The sequence below is a fragment of the Mya arenaria genome, chromosome 4 (assembly GCF_026914265.1).
Source record: "Mya arenaria isolate MELC-2E11 chromosome 4, ASM2691426v1".
NCBI classification, from domain to species: Eukaryota; Metazoa; Mollusca; class Bivalvia; order Myida; family Myidae; genus Mya; species Mya arenaria.
In genome coordinates this window covers 16,894,077-16,909,290 of record NC_069125.1, presented here as the reverse complement: position 1 = coordinate 16,909,290, position 15,214 = coordinate 16,894,077, and the positions used below count along the sequence as shown (strand labels likewise).

The 15,214-nt window shown below is 31.9% G+C and overlaps 2 protein-coding genes across 2 annotated transcripts; both read right to left on the bottom strand.

The window, feature by feature from the left end:
- Positions 1 to 417: 417 nt before the first annotated feature.
- LOC128232793 (uncharacterized) lies at positions 418 to 3,174 on the bottom strand. The gene is made up of 3 exons (XM_052946527.1): positions 2,821 to 3,174; positions 2,262 to 2,432; positions 418 to 1,257 (listed from the first exon to the last, which is right to left on the bottom strand). Exons 1-3 carry the CDS (start codon positions 3,095 to 3,097, stop codon positions 995 to 997), a joined length of 711 nt encoding a protein of 236 aa, XP_052802487.1. The 5' UTR covers positions 3,098 to 3,174; the 3' UTR covers positions 418 to 994.
- Positions 3,175 to 9,460: 6,286 nt separating this feature from the next.
- LOC128231833 (uncharacterized) lies at positions 9,461 to 12,765 on the bottom strand. The gene is made up of 3 exons (XM_052945052.1): positions 12,425 to 12,765; positions 11,539 to 11,706; positions 9,461 to 10,392 (listed from the first exon to the last, which is right to left on the bottom strand). Exons 1-3 carry the CDS (start codon positions 12,705 to 12,707, stop codon positions 10,154 to 10,156), a joined length of 690 nt encoding a protein of 229 aa, XP_052801012.1. The 5' UTR covers positions 12,708 to 12,765; the 3' UTR covers positions 9,461 to 10,153.
- Between the last annotated feature and the right edge of the window lie 2,449 nt (positions 12,766 to 15,214).

Below are 15,214 nucleotides of genomic sequence, written 5' to 3'. Positions count from 1 at the left end.
TAAATGCACGTTTTTAAACGGGTCAACTCACCCGTGACGGCGAAAAAATATTATTTTAATCATGTAAAGTGATCGGTCAAATACTGGTCTGTATTGACATTTTTACTATTGTTTTGAGGAAATACTGTTTTTTGCTGATTTTGAAACAATCTGGTGTGTCGTCCCTTTTAATGTGTCAAAAGTGTGTCTTTGTAAAATAATGCAAAAAGTGAAAGAAGCATCTATAATGTATACCTGTACGTGGGTGGGTGGGTGGGGGTGAAACATCATACTTTAGGTAATGATAATGTTTAGGTTTCTTGTTTTGTTTACGTATTTTTGAAAGTCATTAAAGTAGTGCAGAACTAGTCAGGCGAGTTGGTCATGAAGTTCACAGATCCTCGGGGCCGAATCGTGTACACAATACCGACAAATACAAACATGCATACTTTTTTATTAATTGGAATTATAAACAGAATATTCTGGGTAAATAAGTAAATGAATAGATGAATTTACATTCAATAACAAACTGAACAGGGTTCGTAACGTTTAGTATTTTAGGCCAACACCTATAGTTTGCATGTGTCCCTCTAGTTTCATTTGTAACATATTTCATAAGTAGAAGGCTATCAATTTTCCAAAATAATGTTTTCCATTCTAAAGATATATCGTTCGGAAAAAAAGTTGTGAAATGGTGTTCATCGTCCACTGACAAAGAGACAGACATAATTCAACATATAAACAATGATAAATGTAACATCTCTTCATTTTCCATAAACTCGGGATAAAGCCTTTTTCTATGTGAAAATAATATCACATAGGCAAATTTAACCGTACTACATATGGTATATTCAATAAATTTGGCAGAACTATAAGGTCGAAAGACCCTTTGAAAAACGGATCATTTAGATTCAAATACAGTGGATTATACTGCATGATCATAGGTACAGTCAAATGAAAAGTAGTTGAATAATTCACATGTTCACCAAATCTGTTGAGAATTGAATTCCCTGTTTTAAGACATTTGAACAGCACGCGTAGACATCTGTATGGTGCTTTCAATGGGTCTATTCACTGTCATGCGCTTGGAGCAAAATGCTCTCATTATGAATAACATTGTCAATGCGGAAATTATTCCTCCGATGCCAAATAAAAACAAGCAATACGGAAATGTAAAAGAACTTTCTCCAACAAAGAGGTGTTTATATTTCTTGTAGACGTTATAAGCCTTGATAATTTGGTGTGCATGCATCCCTGATGTGACCAAACTGAAAACAGCTGAAATTTAAACAAAAACATTTTATTAATTCAATATGCAAGAGAGGATATATGTGATTTGATCTTATCTAGAACTATATTACCGATTGTTCAGGATAGCGATCACGAGTGCAATTTAATGTGCTTAACCTTATACCATTTAAACCTGACATTGTATGTACTGTGTGTGTCATTTTAGTAACACCGACACCAATGACTTAAGGACTACGAGACCAATAACTTGATGACTACGAAACAAAAGACAAAAGGACTACGAAATCAATGAATTAAGGACTAAAACTGTGCATTGCTTGTAAGTAATACGGAAACCAATGACTTAAGGTCTAACACTGTGTGTTGCTTATAAGCAACACGGAAACCAATGACTTGAGGTCTAATACTGTGTGTTGCTTATAAGTAACACGGAAACAAGTAACACGGAAACCAATGATTTGAGGTCTAACACTGTGTGTTGCATGTAAGTAACACAGAAACCAATGATGTGAGGTCTAACACTGTGTGTTGCATGTAAGTAACACGGAAACCAATGACTTAAGGACTAACACTGTGTGTTGCTTGTAAGTAACACCGAAACCAATTACTTAAGGCCTACGAAACAAATGTCGTACGGAGGCGAACTGAGTGTTTTATTTAAGTTACACCGAAACCATTGTCGTTAGAAGAAAACAGAATATCCAATTGAAAAATATAGTAGTAAATTACATCGAAGTTCCCCAAGCAGTATAAAAACAGTTATGTGAATTAAAACAGTTTTTATTTTTGTGCATAATACATTGAAAATATTATTACCTTACAAACCTTAGTTTAGTAATGCGATCTTTTTTTACATTCAGCCAACATTGAAAATTTGGACAGGAACACATTATTACAAACTCCTTTTTTAACATTTGTCAAAATTGTTTACTATTTACCTAGCGAAATACATGATATACAGTAATTCTTTTTGTTGGTAATATGTTTATTTGATACAATGCATTATTCTATAAAAGACGATGATTTCTTACCTGAAAGGAACAAACAGAAGTCACAGATGCTAATGAATGTAAACAGGTATTGTTTAAAGTTTGTCTTTGGTACTCGAGCCAACAATGTTAAGATTGTTGCATTTATTTGTAAGACCAAGGCGAAACATGCCATCACTCGATATTTCAAAACGGATTTTTCAGCAGCCTTTTCTGGAAATTATAAAACAATATTAGAAATTAAATTTCTGTTTTTTTTCATTATGATAATGATAATTATAATAATCATAACAAAAATAAACGTTGGTCATATAGTAACGGTAAAAAAGTTGACTGATAATTAATTTTAACTGGCATTTAACATTTGTATAATAAGTTTTTGACGTAGTACGAATATTAAATGTCACTGTCAACATTTGCATTCAAAATAAGCATTGCAGCTTGACCTGAGTGTAGTGACATTCAACTTGCTAAATAAATTTACTGAAGATTTAACTTTGAAAAGGTGTATGCAATTCTTAAAATAAAATGATTCTCATATTTCCTTACGGACATTCGTTTAAAGGTCACAGTAAAGTATTTTCAAAGAAGAATACTCTACCTGCTAGCTCACCACCTACCACCATATGAGCAAACTCTTTAGTTTCACAATCTGATCCTACATGACACACATAATCATACCACAATCCAGATCCATAAAATGTTCCGTCTATTTTCATGCCTGACCATCCGGGTGTTACAAATCCAATAAGAAACAAAATTAAACTCAAAACTACAGGAATCGGCAAAAAGGCAGCGTATTTGTATGTTGTGTTACTTTCTTCAGCTGTATTCGCATTTCTTGTAAACCTGTTATATCTATTGTCCTCTCCTGCCATATTTCTGTTAAAGGTATGTTCAATGCACTTCAAACTGTTTTATTGAATCCTCGTTAAGTGATCAATTGTAAATGTTATTGTGCAGCATAACATCCCATTTTAAATATAAGTTACGTTTTGCTCGAATTCTCTCGAAAACTATTTAAAACAAAATGTGATTTTAAAGTTTAGGATAAAATACCCTGTATTTTTAATATTACAAAAACACATGCATTCCAAATCAACAACTTGTTTACATACAGTTTATTGCGCATTTAACCATATCGTTTAAATATCCATGACTGAAGCGAACACTATGGCAGTCTCATTGTTCGTATTTTGTTACTGCTGAATATCACAACAAGTTCTATAACAAGAAGCAAAATCCAAACGTACCTATGATTTAATCTAGTAAAAAAAACTTGTTTGATAAAAGTAGACTATTTAAATATAAGACGGTGAAAAACCAGTTTGATTGTACTGTCACAATTGTAACGAATATTGACTGTCGCAGTCATCATCCCCGGAATTTTCATGAACTTATTATGCATTACCTTTAAAGTTTTTCTTTCACCAGATGGAATAAATTCATCGACGGCCTCATTCTTTATTAATTAAAGGGAGTGGTCATTGTATGGAGGGTTTATTTTTAACATTGTCAATCAGTATCGAAATTAATAATAATAGTATATTTCTAGGATAATCACAATTAACATTTGGCATAACGCAATACTTTTTTTAAACCAATATATATACAATTTTATGATTTTATAAAACTTATTAAAACATCAATCAAATGACAAAAACATTTTTAAAACGCTCGCTTTTGCCTTTTGGTGCTAAATACTGGTGGATTCGGTCTGTTGCATTTTAAAATGTGTAGAGAACCACCTTAACAGTTTTAAAAATGATTAAATTCAAACTTGATACACATCATCGCCCTGACTTGTGTTTATGCATAGCCTCATTACATTCAGATCCCCAATACGCGATTCACAACGTAATTACATAAAGTGAACGAAACGAGATGATTTAATTTTAATGAGATTGGGTAGAGCCTTACATAAATGCATGAGCCATGGCAAAGGCATACATGAGTTACGCACCATCGAACATTTGATATGTTTACTGATCTTTATTTATAGTCATTACGTCAGAAATCCGGAGAACCAACACATAATACAACCAAAATGGCTGCCTATACGAGTTGTATAGTATTGAAACTATTTGGTAAAACAAGTGTTGAATTTGCATTTAAGAATACTTTTTACACTAAATGCTTAGATTGCACATTTAACTTTCAAGTCAAGGTTTTGATTAAAAGCATGTTGTTCATTATGTATCTATAACCAAATGTGTTGACTTTACAGGAACCTTTTGGGGGAAATAAGAGCTTAAGAAGTTTGGACTATAACAAAATAAGAACATTCTAAGTTGGAAATTATCATTCAATTTACGCGCATTCTACAAAGAATTATTCATATTATGTCTCCTAACGTTCAAGGTTTAAGGGATAGTAGTAAACGCACCCGTTTAAGTCAATGGTTAAAGAACCAAAAAGCAGATATAGCCTTTCTACAAGAAACACATTTTAATGATAATATTAACAAAATAATTAAAAATGAATTCATTGGGTTGACTCTTATAAATAGTTATGGTGAATCGAATAGTAAGGGTTGTTCAATATTGATAAAGAATGAACTTCAAATAAATATTTTGAACTACGTAAGCGATATACAAGGCAGATATACTTTACTCAATTTAGACATATTTGATAATACATACACATTAGTGAACTTATATGCCCCAAATGGTAAAAAAGAAAGAAATGACTTTTAAACCAAATTATCAAATATCATATATGAAAATAGTTCAGGTATTAAGATTATTGGGGGTGATTATAATGACACATTAACAATTAGCGATCGAATAAGCAATTCACAAAAGTCGGAGATCAATACTGTTAAAAACTTATCGAATCTAATCAAAAAGCATAAATTGTGTGATATTTGGAGATAACTTAATCCAGAGAAACAACAATTTACTTGGAGGCGTAAAAATGATATAGAGAAAGGTAGAATAGATTTCTGGCTAATTGAGCATAACTTTGTACCCCAAATATATGCCACAGATATAAGACCTGCCATCCTAAAAAGCAACGGTTCATATGGCTCTTTCAATGAAAATCAAAATACAAAATCAAAAAAATCTAATAAACGAGCTCCTGGGTATTGCAAATTCAATAATTCTCTCCTTGAAAATATTGAGTACAAAACTATTATCGGCATTTCTTTAGATGCAATCATTCAACAAGATATTAAACCTCAGATAAAATGGGAAATTTGTAAAATAGAAATTAGAAATCGAACAGTTGAATTTTCGAAACAACAATCGCGAACTCGCCATAATCGTCTTAATGAATTAGAAAAAGAACTTAAAATATTAAATAAATCGAATAACAATCACCCGGACGTTGAAATTTCCGCATGTATTATTCTAATTGAAGGAGAAATAAAAGAAAATATAAAAATAAAGCTATAGGCGCACAAATACAGTAAAAGGTAGATTTTATTGAAAAAGGAATATTCAAAATATTTTTTAAACTTGAAAAATCACGTCAAAGTAAAAAAGTCATTTATTCACGATTGATGGGACCAGAATACTTGTAACTCAAGATATACTAAATGCAGAAGTCGAATTTTATAAGAATTTATACACATCAAACTTTAAAAACGACGAACATTATAACCAGTATTTAAATGATATCGAATTTATTTAGATTTAACATTGGATTCTAAATTAGCCGATAATTGTGAGGGAGAAATTTCGAATGAAGAAGCTACAAGAGCACTTAATGATATGAAACTTAACAAAAGACCTGGACTCGATGGTCTTACGGTAGAGTTTTATCAAACGTTTTGGCATTTAATTGGAGACCTAATTATTTCAGCTTAAAATGAGAGTTATGAAAAAGGTAAATTATCTTTTACTCTAAAACAAAGTGTATTTTCGCTATTATATAAAAAAGGAGACCCAGAAAATCTTGAAAACTGGCGACCTATTTCTCTCTTAAATATTGATTATAAGTTAGCAGCAAAGGTATTAGCAAAACGACTTCAATCCGTTTTACCAAGCATCATAAGTCAAGACCAACAAGGATACATAAAAAATAGAAATATATGTTTTAACATTAGGCAAATAGATGATATAATTGATTATACGGATTTAACTGATTTAGACGGTGCTATTCTATTTTTAGATTTTAAAAAAGCTTTTGATACAGTCGGGTGGCCTTTCCTGTTCGAAATTTTGAATAAATATGGATTTAGACCCTCCTTTCTTAATTGGGTGAAAACTCTGTATTGTAACATAACATCGAAAATTGCAAACAATGGATGGATCACAAACTTATTTAGACTACAACGTGGTGTACGGCAAGATTGTCCTATTTCTGCGTTGCGTTTTATTATAGTAGCTGAAGTCTTATCAACACAGTTAAGAAAATATGAAAATTATGAAGGTATAAACGTTCAAGGGAAACATCTTAAAGTTACTCAACTCGCTGATGACACAACTGTCTTTTTAAAAAATCACAATGAAATACCAATTATTCTTGATATAATCGATCAGTTTGGAAATTATTCTGGACTGAAACTAAATAGAGAAAAAACCCAAGGCCTTTGGATTGGCAAATCAAAAAATAATATAAGTAATATTATGAATAACATAAAGTTTACGTCAAGATACGTTAAATCATTGGAGTATATTTTGGAAATGATTAAATGTATAAATTTAAGCTGGAATGAAAAAATAGATAAACGTAAACACTTGATAAATAATTGGAGTAAAAAAAATCTAACTGTCGTTGGCAAAATAACTGTTTTAAAATCTTTACTTTTTCCAAAACTTGTATATCTTCCTCAAAATATAGTAACGCCTGATTCAATTATAAAGACTATACACACACCATGGTTTTTGAATTTCTTTGGAGTGGAAAAAAGATAAAATCAAGCGTAAAACAGTTATGGGAAACAGACTTGAAAGTGGTTTAGAGATGCCGGATTTTGAATATAATTCATAGTTCTAAAACAATGACATTAAAATGGGTGATTAATCTGACTAATATAGTTGATGCAAACTGGAAAATTATACCATCAGTAGTATTAGACCAATTTTGAAAGAATTGTCTTATATTTCCTATGAATTTAGACTCCATTAAGTCTTTACCTATTAAAACAAACAAAATCATTTTGTTCTATAAGCATTTGTTATTAATATGGATTCAGTTTAAGCAACTTCCAGTTTATCAAACGAAAACACCCAAAAGATACTTTAATATTAGAAAAGAAATAATATGGGGTAATAAACTCATAAAAAAAAAAAAGTCTTCTATTTAAGAACTGGATTGATTCCAACATACTATACATAAACGACATTCTTTCGAATTCGGGCAACGTAGACGCTAATTGTATTCTTGATAAGCTAAAAAATAAATAAAATTGGATTGCAGAAGTAAATATTTTAAAACAAGCAATTTCTAACACTTGGAAAGAAACTCTTACATCGGATATATCTACAAAAACAAACGTCAATCCAAAATTACTAATAAGTATCCAGAATAAACCTTTTAAAGATATGACGAATAAGCAAATATATTAAATCTATATAAAGCAATTTTATGAAAAGCCTTACATTCATGGTTATTGGGATCGACGGTTGCAAGAGCATATTTGCTGGAACTCTTGGTACTATATTGTTCATAAGTCCATTGTGGATAAATAAAGTCAAACAATTTAAAATAAAGTTATTGCATAACCTTGTAGCAACGAATTTAAATTTATTTACTTGGAAATTGAAGTATTGCCCTTTATGTATTTATTGTAATGAAGTAGAAGACTACGAACACTTCTTTATTAAATGTCCATTTTTGACAACTTTCTGGAATGCTATACATGATATCTTTAAAAGATGCAGAATACAGAAAGAAATTAAGAATTTAAGATATATAGTAGGTTACAAAATCGACCAAAAAGAGTATAATATTGTAAACATTGTTTTAAGTCAGATTGTCTATTGCATCTATAAGACCTACTTTATTTGTGAAAGAAGATCCAAACCGATAAATATTATGTACCATTTATATAATAATTTGAAAGTTCTTCAAACTCACTTGAAGAATAAAAGCATTTCTAAACGTTTTTTAAACAATTGTGTTAATAAAATTACAATATAATGTTAAGGCATTTTCAAAATGTTTAATATTCACCTCAATTGTTAAATGATATTGTTTCACGTCGATATATATACTTATATATATTGTATGAAATGTTTGTTTTATACAATAAATAAAATAAACGGGTTGTCATGAACTGGCAATTCCAAAAAGAAAGAAAAATTCTATTTGTTATATACCTGCTTATTTAATTATTCTTTTTTATATTTCGGTTTTAATTTGGTTTAAATTTACCGCTATCTGTCAAATGTCAAAATATGGAATGGCTTGCGCGTTTAAATTTGTGTTACGTTCTTGTGTATTGAAGTCAAGGAGGATACTCCGGCGAAACATCGTCAGAAGAATTCACTCTATTGAGCAAAATAAGAAGAAAGATCCAATCATTTTACGGTAAGGCAAGTTCGATGAAGGTATGGTTAGTTTTTGGTGTTTGTTTTAATGGAAGTGATGTTAATATGTTTGTGTCTATAGTCCATTGTCGTTTGGGCTCTTGCCTTGTGCCCCTAAACAGGGTTTACTTTTGAATGTTCGACTACTGGGCTTGTCCCTGTTTGTTTCATTGTATTTTATAGGCGTTATACCACGTCTTGTATAACCTTCTTATCAAAAATACAATGGTGGGGTACATATATTTATGTTTATAAACGTATATATTAAATCACATTTTAGGAAAATAATAGTGTCGGTATCACGGGACTTTCACATGCTAAATATACATTACAAGCTTGGAAACAATTATAAATGCGCTATTTTTAAACGAGTTAACTCAGCTGAGACATCGACAAAATATTATTTTAATTATGTAAAGTGATGTACTATTGACCTCATACTAGTTGGTATTGACAATACATGCCTTGTTTTGAGGTAATAATGTTTATGCCGATTTTGGATTAATCTAGTGTCTAGTACTTTTAAATGTGTCAATAGTGTCTCTTGATAAACGATGCAAAAAGTGAAAGAAGCATCTATAATACATACCAGGACAGGGGTCAGCAACATCATATTTAAAGGTAGTGGTAATGTTTAGCTCACTTGTTTTGTTTACATATTTTTGAAAGGTCATTAAAGTAGTGCAGAACTAGTCAGGCGAGTTGGTCAAGTAGGTCATAGATGGTTGGGGCCGAATATTGTACACAATGGCGACAAACACAAACATGCATACTTTTTTATTAATTGAAATTATAAACAGAATATTATGGGTAAATAAGTAAATAAAAAGATAAATTATATTCAATAATTAACTGAACAGGGTTCGTAACGTTTAGTATTTTAAGTCAACACCTATAGTTTGCATGTGTCCCTCTAGTTTCATTTGTAACATATATCATTAGTAGAAGGTTATTAATTTTCAAGAATAAAGTATTCCATTGTAAAGATATATCGTTCGGAAATAAAGATGTGAAACAGTAGACTCGATATGAATGACACTGTTCATCGTCCACAGACAAACAGACAGACATAATTCAACAATGATTAACAATGATAAATGTAAAGTCTCTTCATTTTCCATAAACGTTGGATTAAACCTTTTTTCTATTTTAAAATAATATCGGATAAACAAATTTAACCGTCCTACATATTGTATATTCAATAAATCTGTGGCAGTACTATAACCTCGAATGACCCTTTAAAAACGGTTCATTTAGATTCAAATACACGTCCGGTATGCAAGAAGATTGTTTCCAGCACCGGTCACATGACCGGAAACACACATCCGGTATGCAAGAAAGTGGATTGTACTGCATAGTCATTGGCATGGTCAAACGAAACGTCGTTGATTAATTCACAAGTTTAACAAATCTGTTGAGAACTGAATTTCCTGTTTAAGACATTTGAACAACACACTAAGACATCAGTATGGTGCTTCCAGTGGGCCCATTAATTGGCATGCGCTTGGAGCAAAATGTTCCCATTATGAAACACATTGTCAACGCGGAAATTATTCCTCCGATGCCGAACAAAAACAAGGAATACGGAAATATAAAAGGCATTTCTTCAAAGAGGTATATATATTTCTTGTAGACCTTATAAGCCTTGATAATCTGGTGTACATGCATCCCTGATGTGACCAAACTGAACAAAGCTGAAATTAAAACAACAACATTTATTAATTCAATATGGAAGAGGGGATATATGTGAATCAATGATAGCTAGATATATACTACCGATTGGTCAGGATAATACTCACGAGCGTAATTCAATGTGCTTAAGGTGGAAAGCAACCCTGAGCGAATTTTCGAGTTTATGTCTGAAAAATTGATATACGAATAGAAGAGCATATCCCCAGTTAAGGACTGTTTTCACTTTTTCAATATTCGGAACAGTAATGAAACTATGAGTCTTCAAAATGTACCGATGACGTCAATTTTGAGACGTCTGTCATTTTTTTTTGCGTTCCAGCTACAATAACCGATATTTTCATCAATTCTTCGTTTACCGCTATGAAATTTTAACCTCAAGTGCGTCTTGTGAAAGCGTCCACACATATATATATATTTTTCTCTTGTTTTACGTTGTTTTATTTTAAATCTCTAAAACGTCATTTTTCGCGGGAAAAACGGCGTCGTGTTTCGATGAAAAAAGTGCGCCTTTCTTTATTTTTTGAAATAAATGCTCGTTTAATTTTTGAGTGTTTTAAATACATGTATTCAATGTTTTATTACAAATCACCTGATATCAAGAAAAGTGTACCTTACCGACTTCGTTTTTGCGCAGTATCAAATAATCTTACCACTCTACCTGTTTCTTATTCAATACGTATTGTATTAAACCTGGCATTGTTTGCACTGAGTGTAAGTAACACCGAAACCAATGACTTAAGGACAATGAAACAAATGTCGTAAAGACTAGCACTGTGTGCTGTTTTTTTAGTTACACGGGGATCATTGTCGTAAGGAGAACACTGAATATCCAATTCAAAATTACATTAGTAAAATATATAATAGTTCCCTAAGTAGCATAAAAAAGAAGAAAAAACCCCCACGATAATGTAAATTAATTGATATTTATTATTTTTGTGCATACTACATTTAATATATAATTTATCATACAACCCTTAATTTAAAAAGATAAAAACACTCTTACAGTCAGCCATCAGTGGACAATGAGCACACTATTGCAAATGACTTTTTTGAAATTTTGTCATAATTGTTTACTATTTACCTAGCGACAAACATGATAAACAATACATGATACAACGCATTTTTTAAAGAGTACGACGATTTCTTACCTGAAAGAAACAAACATAAGCCACAGATGCCAGTGAAGGTAAACAGGTATTGTTTAAAGTTCGCCTTTGGTACTCGAGCCAACAATGTCAAGATTGTTGCAAATATTTGGAAAGCCAAAGCTAAACATGCCATTACTCGATATTTCAAAACGGATTTTTCAACTGCTTCTGAAAAGTAGAAAATTGAATTTATAAATAAATATAAATAATAATAAATATATATATTTTTATAATAATGATAAAACTATTTTTCTTAATGATAATACTAATTATAATAATACAAAATACAACGTTGCTCGCACAGTATTACCAATAGGCTTTTAACATTTGTAAATTAATTCAGTTTTTGATGTAGTTACAAATATAATATGTCACTGTCAACAGTTGCATTCATAATAAGAATTGAAGCTTGAACTATGTGTAGTGCATTAAACTTACTAAATTTTTAAGTTTTAAAGCTGCACTCTCACAGATGTTTTGACATCTTTTTTATTTTTTGTCTTGGAAGGAGCCAATTTTTGCGTAAATCCATTAGAACCAGTTATATAAGAGTGCTGGCAAACAATTAGATCGCAGATTTTTATAATTAAGTTCAAATATTTTATGCATTTTTCTTAAACCGTTAGTAACGGTTTAAACCATAAAACATCAATTTTCGAACGGAAATATGAAAATCTACGATCTGATTTTTTGTCAGCAATCTTTTATCACTGGTTTGCAGATATTAACGCAAAAATTTGCTCTTTCCAAGACAAAAAATAAAAAAGTTGTAAAAATGGTATATCTGTGAGATTGCAGCTTTAATAGGTGTATGTATTTCTTTTCACATTTCATTATGGACATTCGTTTAAAGGTCGTAGTATATATTCATAGAATAATACCATACCTGCTAGTTCATCACCTAACACCATACTTTTATGAGCAAAAGGCTTGGTTTCACAATCTGATCCTGCGTGACACACATAATCGTACCACAATCCAGAGCCATAAAATGTTCCTTCTATTTTCGCGCCTGACCATCCGGGTGTTACAAACCCAATAAGAAACAAAATTAAACTCAAAACTACAGGAATCGGCAAAAAGGCAGCGTATTTGTATGTTGTGTTACTTTCTCCAGTTGTAGTCGCATTTCCTGTAAACGCGTTATGTGTATTATCCTTTCCTGCCATATTTACTTTAAAGGTAAGTTTAACGCACCTTTTTAATGAATCCTGTAATTGTAAATGTTAACATCCCGTTTTATATACGAGTTACGTTTTGCTTGAATTCTCTCGAAAACTATTTCAAGAACTTTGTCATTTTAAAGGTTAGGATAAAATCCCCTGTATTTTCAATATAACGAAATACATGCATTTCGAATCAACAACTTGTTTACAAACAGTTTACTGCGCATTAGACCAAATCGTTGTCGAAATATTCATGAATGATGCAAGTCTCATTGTTCGTATTTTGTTACTGCTTATTAGTAATAATAACAAGAAGCAAAATCCAAACGTACATATGATTTAATCTAGTAAGAAAATCTTGTTTGATTATAGTAGACTATTTAAATATAAGATGGTAAGAACAGTTAAATTGTACTGTCACAATTCTAATGGATACTGACTGTTGTTTTATCATTCGCGGAAATTTCATAAATTTATGTATTACTTTTTAATGTTTTTTCTTTCTTTTTTCACCAGAAGCAATAAATTCATCGAAGGCCTCACCGGAGGGATCATGGTATGAGGAGGTTATGCACCAGTCAATTGTAACCACGCCCCTCCCCCAGGTCCGGGGAATAACGGGAACGAACTGCTGATAAAATCCCAACTAAATGCCCCGCACCCAAGGGACCCTAGGTAAGGCATTTTCCCCGCTATTTTAGCGCGAGGACACAACCACCGCATTCAACCGGCAGATAAAAATACGCCCTTTTCCCCCGGCTATCCCCGGTATACCACTGGACCTTGGGGCGAGCGGCGTGGTTACAATTGACTGGTGCATTAAATTTTAACATCGTCAATGAGTATCAACATTTATAAATGATAATTTGCTAGGATAGTGACAGATAACAGTTGACATTACGTAATATGTTTTTAAACCAATTTATATACAATTTTATTATTTCATAAAAAATATTTAAAACATCCATTAAATGACAATATTATTTTTAAAACGCTCGATTTTGCCTGTTGGTGTTAAATATTGAGGGAAAACCGGTTTAACCATACATCCCCTCAAACATTTCTGTCGAAAACATAAAACAATTGTTTGTAACCATCCTGTTTACAATATTTGTTTCATTTTAAAAATGACTAATTCAAACTTGGTACACATGATCGCCCTGACTTTTGCTAGTGCATAAACTCATTACGATCCGATCCCAAATACGCGCTTCACAACGTAATAAAATTAAAGGGACTATACACCAGATTGGCACCAAAAAAGTTTTTTTTTCTATCGAATCTCAGGACAATTTCTTAATAAAATGTTTTACTCTTTGATATCATAATTGTAAAACAATTGATTGGGTAGAGCCTTACATGATTGCTTGAGCCACGGTAGATGCATTAATGAATTACGCACCCTTGACCATTGGATATGTTGACTGATCTTTATTTATAGTCATTGCGTCAGAAGTCCTGAAAACCAACACATAATACATCAAAAATGGCTGCCTATACGAGTTGTAAAGTATTGAAACTATTTGGTAAAATAAGTTTTAAATTGGCATTGAAGAAACATTTTTGCACTAAATGCTTAGATTGCACATTTAACTTTCCAGTAAAGGTCTTTTGACCAAAAGCATGGTGTACATTTTGTATGTATAATCGAATGAGTTGACTTGACAGGAATTTTATGGGGGAATAAGCGTAAGACGTTTGGACTAAAACAAAATAAAAACATTATAATTGGAAATGTTAATTCCTTTTATACGGGTGCGAAACAGTGGCTCCAGCTCTTTTAGGAGCTGTGTATAAAAAGGAGCCAATGACACTTCCGAGCTAAAGCAAAAGAACGGATATCATCGTAAAACGTAAGTATGACTCGTTATTTTATCTAATATCACAATTATGAGGGCTTATTTGAGAAATCGGGGAATTCAGTGCCATATAAATATGTTTAATCTTCACACGTATTTGGATTATTTTGTAAACATATTGCTTATGGAGTTATAAAACCGATTCTCCCATCAAACACATCAATGTTCACAAACGAAAGTAGAACATTTTCACCAATTTCAGCTGAATTTCACTCAAGAAGCTTACATTTAAGATAAAGCCAGTACTATCGAGTGCTTTTATTTTGTCAGGAATAAAAATGACCGCCTGATTACCGGAATAAGCATGTTTATACTCCTTTTCTGGGTTGAGCTGGAGCCAAAGCCAGGGAGCTGGAGCCAAAACGTGGAGGCTGAGCCAATACGCTGTATGATAATGCCTGTTTTGAGAAATATCGGCAAATTCCGAACGCTAAATTCTTTATTAATAACGATTATTGCATAAAATGTGTGTTTTCGGTCCACTATCGTGGTGTGTTAAAACGCAATTACCCGGGCGTTATCGGTAAAAAAACGTGCATTATTAAGTAAATTCACGTGCCGTTAATTCCCGGCTTTTTTGTTTAACATAAGCTCTATCAGGGCCCGCATCATAACAATGGAGACTGAGCGACCTGGTTTCTTACCGGAAGT